Consider the following 12,072-nt stretch of genomic DNA (forward strand, 5'->3'; position numbering starts at 1 on the left):
GAGGGATCAGGAGGAATCAGCTGACACCAATCGGGGGGTGTGGCCGCAGCTAGTCGACGCATACACAGAAGAAGCGGTTCCAGGCGCCGGCGGTAGGAGGCTGAGTACATTAAGAAGCGGTTCCAAACATCGATTGTAGAGTTTGTTGGTATCAGCATCATTACACGCACACAGCGCAGTGGACGTAGTCAGTGACAGGCGGTCACTGACGGTAAGCGGGAATCCCTGATGCCCCAAGAACCAGTGGGGATCAAAATCCAATCGATGATCGAGCGGCAAGAGCTGAAGTCATCAGGTCACATCACATGCAGATATTATATTTACTCCTTAGTGTCTGTTTATAGTTACGCCTTATACACAGTCTTCATTCTAGCACCCTTCACCTGTCACAACCTGTGCAGTTCCTCTTCTGCCTGGGATGTCACTCTCTGCTCTGGTGCTTCTAGCACACTCAGCTGATGCAACAAACTGCTCATGAACATACCAGAGTGTGCTAGATGCACCAGAGGAAAGAGGCTTGTGACAGGTGCAGGGTGCTAGAATGAACACTAGGTATATATCCTGCATTTAGTGTCTGCTATATCTGTGCCTTATACAAAGGTGATTTATCATGCATACAGTCTGTTTCCTGCTACTCGCCATGTATAGCGACCCTGCTTTTCCTCTTGTGTAGGTTACAGTGAGTTGGGAAAGGTCTAGCTCTCTCCCAGCCTCAATCGCTGTTTTCCCCATGTGCGGACTCCTGCTCTCCCTTTATGCTGCAGCTGTACCTTACACTTCCCCCTCCTGTGTTTCTCAGGTTTCATTCTTCATCATCTACAACATGATTGAAGTTGTGGCCAAGCTGGTCCGTGGCCCAGTGTTCTTAGCTGGGGAGAGTCTGGAGTGTGTAGTGAGTTTCACCAACCCATTGTCTGCTCTGTCCACGTCTGCCAGCAGGTAGGTGGCGCCGTCCCAGGACCCTTGGCTCGTACATAGCGCTCCTTGCTTGTCACTGAGGTGGCTCCCTGCATATTCAGCATCTTTCACTGATGGTTTGGGAGGATTTCTGGTACTTCCGCATCTCCTGATACTTATACAGTCATACACAACAAGGGCCATTCTGTGGAAGCTTTGTCATAGCAGTGTTAGTGCATACTATATTATGTACATAAGTTTCATACTGTGTAAATGCCTAATTCTGCCAGTTTCTGTATTAATGATCTGTATTCCCATATTTCCTATAACTGTGTCCATGTAGGAACACTTTACATTTGTGTAACATACTGAAGTGAGTGAGGCCTCTTGCTCAGGGGTGCTGTTAGTCCATACTAAAGTGAGTGAGGCCTCTTACTCAGGGGAGCGGTTAGTCCATACTAAAGTGAGTGAGGCCCCTTGCTCTGGGGTGCTGTTAGTCCATACTAAAGTGAGTGAGGCCTCTTGCTCAGGGGTGCCCCCTAACAACCCTGACCCATATAATGTAACCCTAAAGGGGCAGACTGGATGGGCGCATGGTCTCATCATCTCTCTATGTTCTGTGTCTCTCCTGCTGCTGTTTCCTTTCTTGCAGTGAGAGCCTGGCGTGGGCCAGTGCACAGATACACTGCCAGTTACATGCCAGTGACAGCAGGGTGCAACTTCCAGCAAGCGAGGAACGACAGGATGTTCAGGCGGAGAATGAGACCGTCTTCATCCCTAACAGAGGTGACTGATGTCCTTCATGTCCCCAGTCATTTCTTCCTCTGCTCCATACAGCATCCATCAACTTCTCTTCCCTTCTCCTCAGGTGAACGGGGTCAGTGCATCCTCTCCACTCCCCCCAAAATCTTGTTCTGTGACCTGCGTCTGGATCCTGGGGAAACAAAATCATGTATGTAATAATGGAGTGATAATCCGCATTCCTAGGAGCGCAGATACTATACAATCGGAGGCAATGTAATTGTAATATATTTAGTATACATAGAATGGTAATAGTATGTGCAATAGGAGGCAGTAACAGTGAACAATATCAGCAGGTGGCAGGCTCACATTACAGCGCACATTACCGTCTCCCCTACTCAGTGCCCTGACCTCTGTGACCGAGTGCTGCGGATCTGGGGATTGTGGTGACACTACATCTATTACAGCCTGGTGACAGTGATTGGCATTACATCGCACAGTACCGTCTCCCCTACTCAGTGTCCTGACCTCTGTGACCGAGTGCTGCCGCTCTGGGGATTGTGGTGACACTACATCTATTACAGCCTGGTGACAGTGATTGGCATTACAGCGCACATTACCGTCTCCCCTACTCAGTGCCCTGACCTCTGTGACCGAGTGCTGCCGCTCTGGGGATTGTGGTGACACTACATCTATTACAGCCTGGTGACAGTGATTGGCATTACAGCGCACATTACCGTCTCCCCTACTCAGTGCCCTGACCTCTGTGACCGAGTGCTGCGGATCTGGGGATTGTGGTGACACTACATCTATTACAGCCTGGTGACAGTGATTGGCATTACAGCGCACATTACCGTCTCCCCTACTCAGTGCCCTGACCTCTGTGACCGAGTGCTGCCGCTCTGGGGATTGTGGTGACACTACATCTATTACAGCCTGGTGACAGTGATTGGCATTACAGCGCACATTACCGTCTCCCCTACTCAGTGCCCTGACCTCTGTGACCGAGTGCTGCCGCTCTGGGGATTGTGGTGACACTACATCTATTACAGCCTGGTGACAGTGATTGGCATTACAGCGCACATTACCGTCTCCCCTACTCAGTGCCCTGACCTCTGTGACCGAGTGCTGCCGCTCTGGGGATTGTGGTGACACTACATCTATTACAGCCTGGTGACAGTGATTGGCATTACATCGCACATTACCGTCTCCCCTACTCAGTGTCCTGACCTCTCTGCCCGCAGCAGTCGGGTAATGGCACTACCCCGCAGCAGTCGGGAAATGGCACTACCCCGCAGCAGTCGGCTAATGGCACTACCCCGCAGCAGTCGGGTAATTCTAGGTATTCTCACCAGTGCTGTGCAGTACATTGGTTTTACCTATTTAATATCTGTACCTAATACATTGTTGCCATTTATGTGTATTTAATCATTTATTATTACTGTTACATTTCTTTGTCTCACATATTATAGTATCTGTGCACTTAGATTGCTGATTATTCACCATTCCTTTCTTAATGGTGTCACAGTGTTATAATATTAGGCGCTGCAACTATTATACTAATGACCGTACCAGTCATCTCTATACAAGTGCACCTGAAACATTGGTTTTGTTTTTAAATTACGAGAGTGACATCGAAATTGGAGGATATATTACATATAGAAACCTTAATGGCGGCACTCTGGAAGAAATGCTCATCAAATCACATAGCGTTAGTGAAGCGACGTGTCAGCGCCTTTAGTAGCCCTTTTTAATCAAGCTAATTATACAAAGTGGTAAAACTTACTGACCTTAAATAGCAAACCACCCTTACATCAGACGTCCACTACCTGGTGTGCGGCGCCAACAGGCGATCGCACCGGAAGCTGCGTCAGTCTCCCCCCGCGCTGCCCTAGTGATACATACACAGAACAGCTAAACTGTTAAACAATATAAACAATAGACATGTAGTGTGAACATACTGTACAGTGATCGTATGTGCCTAATAGCCTAACACAAATAAGGTAACACTTACAATGAATACAAAGCAAGACAGACAAAAGCGATCATGACCGGAGAGTTACTAAACATAGCCCCCCAGGATGATCGTCATATACATACAATATTTACATGTTAAAAACAATCCTATTGAAGTACAGTAATACATAGAAATAAGATATGCGGAAGCATTAACACAATCGCCTGCACAGATTGCCTTATAGGAAGCCACTTTATACATACTGTATATATGGTACATCTGTACACACACTGCCTTATAGGACAGCCACTTTATACATACTGTATATATGGTACATCTGTACACACACTGCCTTATAGGACAGTCACTTATACATACTGTATATATGGTACATCTGTACACACACTGCCTTATAGGACAGACACTTTATACATACTGTATATATGGTACATCTGTACACACACACTGCCTTATAGGACAGTCACTTTATACATACTGTATATATGGTACATCTGTACACACACACTGCCTTATAGGGCAGACACTTTATACATACTGTATATATGGTACATCTGTACACACACACTGCCTTATAGGACAGTCACTTTATACATACTGTATATATGGTACATCTGTACACACACACTGCCTTATAGGACAGTCACTTTATACATACTGTATATATGGTACATCTGTACACACACTGCCTTATAGGACAGACACTTTATACATACTGTATATATGGTACATCTGTACACACACACTGCCTTATAGGACAGACACTTTATACATACTGTATATATGGTACATCTGTACACACACACTGCCTTATAGGACAGACACTTTATACATACTGTATATATGGTACATCTGTACACACACACTGCCTTATAGGAAGCCACTTTATACATACTGTATATATGGTACATCTGTACACACACACTGCCTTATAGGTCAGTCACTTTATACATACTGTATATATGGTACATCTGTACACACACACTGCCTTATAGGACAGACACTTTATACATACTGTATATATGGTACATCTGTACACACACACTGCCTTATAGGACAGACACTTTATACATACTGTATATATGGTACATCTGTACACACACACTGCCTTATAGGAAGCCACTTTATACATACTGTATATATGGTACATCTGTACACACACTGCCTTATAGGACAGACACTTTATACATACTGTATATATGGTACATCTGTACACACACACTGCCTTATAGGAAGCCACTTTATACATACTGTATATATGGTACATCTGTACACACACACTGCCTTATAGGACAGTCACTTTATACATACTGTATATATGGTACATCTGTACACACTGCCTTATAGGACAGCCACTTTATACATACTGTATATATGGTACATCTGTACACACACACTGCCTTATAGGAAGCCACTTTATACATACTGTATATATGGTACATCTGTACACACACTGCCTTATAGGACAGTCACTTTATACATACTGTATATATGGTACATCTGTACACACACTGCCTTATAGGAAGCCACTTTATACATACTGTATATATGGTACATCTGTACACACACTGCCTTATAGGACAGTCACTTTATACATACTGTATATATGGTACATCTGTACACACACTGCCTTATAGGACAGTCACTTTATACATACTGTATATATGGTACATCTGTACACACACTGCCTTATAGGACAGACACTTTATACATACTGTATATATGATACATCTGTACACACACTGCCTTATAGGACAGACACTTTATACATACTGTATATATGGTACATCTGTACACACACACTGCCTTATAGGACAGTCACTTTATACATACTGTATTTATGGTACATCTGTACACACACACTGCCTTATAGGACAGACACTTTATACATACTGTATTTATGGTACATCTGTACACACACACTGCCTTATAGGAAGCCACTTTATACATACTGTATATATGGTACATCTGTACACACACACACTGCCTTATAGGACAGTCACTTTATACATACTGTATATATGGTACATCTGTACACACACACTGCCTTATAGGACAGTCACTTTATACATACTGTATATATGGTACATCTGTACACACACACTGCCTTATAGGGCAGACACTTTATACATACTGTATATATGGTACATCTGTACACACACACTGCCTTATAGGACAGCCACTTTATACATACTGTATATATGGTACATCTGTACACACACTGCCTTATAGGACAGACACTTTATACATACTGTATATATGGTACATCTGTACACACACACTGCCTTATAGGACAGTCACTTTATACATACTGTATATATGGTACATCTGTACACACACACACTGCCTTATAGGACAGTCACTTTATACATACTGTATATATGGTACATCTGTACACACACACTGCCTTATAGGACAGTCACTTTATACATACTGTATATATGGTACATCTGTACACACACTGCCTTATAGGACAGCCACTTTATACATACTGTATATATGGTACATCTGTACACACACTGCCTTATAGGACAGCCACTTTATACATACTGTATATATGGTACATCTGTACACACACACTGTCTTATAGGACAGTCACTTTATACATACTGTATATATGGTACATCTGTACACACACTGCCTTATAGGACAGTCACTTTATACATACTGTATATATGGTACATCTGTACACACACACTGCCTTATAGGACAGTCACTTTATACATACTGTATATATGGTACATCTGTACACACACACTGCCTTATAGGGCAGACACTTTATACATACTGTATATATGGTACATCTGTACACACACACTGCCTTATAGGAAGCCACTTTATACATACTGTATATATGGTACATCTGTACACACACACTGCCTTATAGGACAGCCACTTTATACATACTGTATATATGGTACATCTGTACACACACTGCCTTATAGGACAGTCACTTTATACATACTGTATATATGGTACATCTGTACACACACACTGCCTTATAGGACAGACACTTTATACATACTGTATATATGGTACATCTGTACACACACACTGCCTTATAGGACAGTCACTTTATACATACTGTATATATGGTACATCTGTACACATACACACTGCCTTATAGGACAGTCACTTTATACATACTGTATATATGGTACATCTGTACACATACACACTGCCTTATAGGACAGTCACTTTATACATACTGTATATATGGTACATCTGTACACACACACTGCCTTATAGGACAGTCACTTTATACATACTGTATATATGGTACATCTGTACACACACACTGCCTTATAGGACAGTCACTTTATACATACTGTATATATGGTACATCTGTACACACACACTGCCTTATAGGGCAGACACTTTATACATACTGTATATATGGTACATCTGTACACACACACTGCCTTATAGGACAGTCACTTTATACATACTGTATATATGGTACATCTGTACACACACACTGCCTTATAGGGCAGACACTTTATACATACTGTATATATGGTACATCTGTACACACACACTGCCTTATAGGACAGCCACTTTATACATACTGTATATATGGTACATCTGTACACACACTGCCTTATAGGACAGACACTTTATACATACTGTATATATGGTACATCTGTACACACACACTGCCTTATAGGACAGTCACTTTATACATACTGTATATATGGTACATCTGTACACACACACTGCCTTATAGGGCAGACACTTTATACATACTGTATATATGGTACATCTGTACACACACACTGCCTTATAGGACAGACACTTTATACATACTGTATATATGGTACATCTGTACACACACACTGCCTTATAGGACAGACACTTTATACATACTGTATATATGGTACATCTGTACACACACACTGCCTTATAGGACAGACACTTTATACATACTGTATATATGGTACATCTGTACACACACACTGCCTTATAGGACAGACACTTTATACATACTGTATATATGGTACATCTGTACACACACACTGCCTTATAGGACAGACACTTTATACATACTGTATATATGGTACATCTGTACACACACTGCCTTATAGGACAGACACTTTATACATACTGTATATATGGTACATCTGTACACACACACTGCCTTATAGGACAGACACTTTATACATACTGTATATATGGTACATCTGTACACACACACTGCCTTATAGGACAGTCACTTTATACATACTGTATATATGGTACATCTGTACACACACACTGCCTTATAGGACAGTCACTTTATACATACTGTATATATGGTACATCTGTACACACACACTGCCTTATAGGACAGTCACTTTATACATACTGTATATATGGTACATCTGTACACACACTGCCTTATAGGACAGACACTTTATACATACTGTATATATGGTACATCTGTACACACACTGCCTTATAGGACAGTCACTTTATACATACTGTATATATGGTACATCTGTACACACACACTGCCTTATAGGGCAGACACTTTATACATACTGTATATATGGTACATCTGTACACACACACTGCCTTATAGGACAGACACTTTATACATACTGTATATATGGTACATCTGTACACACACACTGCCTTATAGGACAGACACTTTATACATACTGTATATATGGTACATCTGTACACACACACTGCCTTATAGGACAGACACTTTATACATACTGTATATATGGTACATCTGTACACACACACTGCCTTATAGGAAGCCACTTTATACATACTGTATATATGGTACATCTGTACACACACTGCCTTATAGGACAGTCACTTTATACATACTGTATATATGGTACATCTGTACACACACTGCCTTATAGGACAGACACTTTATACATACTGTATATATGGTACATCTGTACACACACACTGCCTTATAGGACAGTCACTTTATACATACTGTATATATGGTACATCTGTACACACACACTGCCTTATAGGGCAGACACTTTATACATACTGTATATATGGTACATCTGTACACACACACTGCCTTATAGGAAGCCACTTTATACATACTGTATATATGGTACATCTGTACACACACTGCCTTATAGGACAGACACTTTATACATACTGTATATATGGTACATCTGTACACACACACTGCCTTATAGGGCAGACACTTTATACATACTGTATATATGGTACATCTGTACACACACACTGCCTTATAGGACAGTCACTTTATACATACTGTATATATGGTACATCTGTACACACACACTGCCTTATAGGACAGTCACTTTATACATACTGTATATATGGTACATCTGTACACACACTGCCTTATAGGGCAGTGACTTTATACATACTGTATATATGGTACATCTGTACACACACACTGCCTTATAGGACAGTGACTTTATACATACTGTATATATGGTACATCTGTACACACACACTGCCTTATAGGACAGTCACTTTATACATACTGTATATATGGTACATCTGTACACACACACTGCCTTATAGGACAGCCACTTTATACATACTGTATATATGGTACATCTGTACACACACTGCCTTATAGGACAGTCACTTTATACATACTGTGTATATGGTACATCTGTACACACACTGCCTTATAGGACAGACACTTTATACATACTGTATATATGGTACATCTGTACACACACACTGCCTTATAGGACAGTCACTTTATACATACTGTATATATGGTACATCTGTACACACACACTGCCTTATAGGGCAGACACTTTATACATACTGTATATATGGTACATCTGTACACACACACTGCCTTATAGGACAGTCACTTTATACATACTGTATATATGGTACATCTGTACACACACTGCCTTATAGGACAGACACTTTATACATACTGTATATATGGTACATCTGTACACACACTGCCTTATAGGACAGTCACTTTATACATACTGTATATATGGTACATCTGTACACACACACTGCCTTATAGGGCAGACACTTTATACATACTGTATATATGGTACATCTGTACACACACACTGCCTTATAGGACAGACACTTTATACATACTGTATATATGGTACATCTGTACACACACACTGCCTTATAGGACAGACACTTTATACATACTGTATATATGGTACATCTGTACACACACACTGCCTTATAGGACAGACACTTTATACATACTGTATATATGGTACATCTGTACACACACACTGCCTTATAGGACAGACACTTTATACATACTGTATATATGGTACATCTGTACACACACACTGCCTTATAGGACAGACACTTTATACATACTGTATATATGGTACATCTGTACACACACACTGCCTTATAGGAAGCCACTTTATACATACTGTATATATGGTACATCTGTACACACACTGCCTTATAGGACAGACACTTTATACATACTGTATATATGGTACATCTGTACACACACACTGCCTTATAGGACAGTCACTTTATACATACTGTATATATGGTACATCTGTACACACACACTGCCTTATAGGACAGTCACTTTATACATACTGTATATATGGTACATCTGTACACACACACTGCCTTATAGGGCAGACACTTTATACATACTGTATATATGGTACATCTGTACACACACACTGCCTTATAGGACAGTCACTTTATACATACTGTATATATGGTACATCTGTACACACACTGCCTTATAGGACAGACACTTTATACATACTGTATATATGGTACATCTGTACACACACTGCCTTATAGGACAGTCACTTTATACATACTGTATATATGGTACATCTGTACACACACACTGCCTTATAGGGCAGACACTTTATACATACTGTATATATGGTACATCTGTACACACACACTGCCTTATAGGACAGACACTTTATACATACTGTATATATGGTACATCTGTACACACACACTGCCTTATAGGACAGACACTTTATACATACTGTATATATGGTACATCTGTACACACACACTGCCTTATAGGACAGACACTTTATACATACTGTATATATGGTACATCTGTACACACACACTGCCTTATAGGACAGACACTTTATACATACTGTATATATGGTACATCTGTACACACACACTGCCTTATAGGAAGCCACTTTATACATACTGTATATATGGTACATCTGTACACACACACTGCCTTATAGGACAGACACTTTATACATACTGTATATATGGTACATCTGTACACACACACTGCCTTATAGGACAGTCACTTTATACATACTGTATATATGGTACATCTGTACACACACACTGCCTTATAGGACAGCCACTTTATACATACTGTATATATGGTACATCTGTACACACACACTGCCTTATAGGGCAGACACTTTATACATACTGTATATATGGTACATCTGTACACACACACTGCCTTATAGGACAGACACTTTATACATACTGTATATATGGTACATCTGTACACACACACTGCCTTATAGGACAGACACTTTATACATACTGTATATATGGTACATCTGTACACACACACTGCCTTATAGGACAGTCACTTTATACATACTGTATATATGGTACATCTGTACACACACACTGCCTTATAGGACAGCCACTTTATACATACTGTATATATGGTACATCTGTACACACACACTGCCTTATAGGAAACCACTTTATACATACTGTATATATGGTACATCTGTACACACACACTGCCTTATAGGACAGACACTTTATACATACTGTATATATGGTACATCTGTACACACACACTGCCTTATAGGACAGTCACTTTATACATACTGTATATATGGTACATCTGTACACACACACTGCCTTATAGGAAACCACTTTATACATACTGTATATATGGTACATCTGTACACACACACTGCCTTATAGGAAACCACTTTATACATACTGTATATATGGTACATCTGTACACACACACTGCCTTATAGGACAGCCACTTTATACATACTGTATATATGGTACATCTGTACACACACACTGCCTTATAGGACAGTCACTTTATACATACTGTATATATGGTACATCTGTACACACACACTGCCTTATAGGACAGCCACTTTATACATACTGTATATATGGTACATCTGTACACACACACTGCCTTATAGGACAGCCACTTTATACATACTGTATATATGGTACATCTGTACACACACACTGCCTTATAGGACAGCCACTTTATACATACTGTATATATGGTACATCTGTACACACACACTGCCTTATAGGACAGTGACTTTATACATACTGTATATATGGTACATCTGTACACACACACTGCCTTATAGGAAGCCACTTTATACATACTGTATATATGGTACATCTGTACACACACACTGCCTTATAGGAAGCCACTTTATACATACTGTATATATGGTACATATGTACACACACACTGCCTTATAGGACAGTCACTTTATACATACTGTATATAT

General features: G+C 40.4%; 1 protein-coding gene across 4 annotated transcripts in view; it reads left to right on the forward strand.

Annotated features, from left to right (window-relative positions):
* Nucleotides 1-12,072, forward strand: part of RGP1 (RGP1 partner of RAB6A GEF complex) — a 100,940-nt gene that overhangs the window by 29,457 nt on the left and 59,411 nt on the right. For all 4 annotated transcript variants that reach the window (XM_088464579.1, XM_088464580.1, XM_088464581.1 and 1 more), the window contains exons 2-4: nt 800-939; nt 1,550-1,683; nt 1,766-1,849. In XM_088464579.1, the coding sequence (XP_088320705.1) occupies nt 824-939; nt 1,550-1,683; nt 1,766-1,849 (334 nt within the window). In that variant the 5' untranslated portion in view covers nt 800-823. The remainder of the gene's footprint in view (nt 1-799; nt 940-1,549; nt 1,684-1,765; nt 1,850-12,072) is intronic.

Source organism: Taudactylus pleione, unplaced genomic scaffold (genome assembly GCF_031769625.1).
Source record: "Taudactylus pleione unplaced genomic scaffold, aTauple2 ptg001693l, whole genome shotgun sequence".
Taxonomy (NCBI): domain Eukaryota; kingdom Metazoa; phylum Chordata; class Amphibia; order Anura; family Myobatrachidae; genus Taudactylus; species Taudactylus pleione.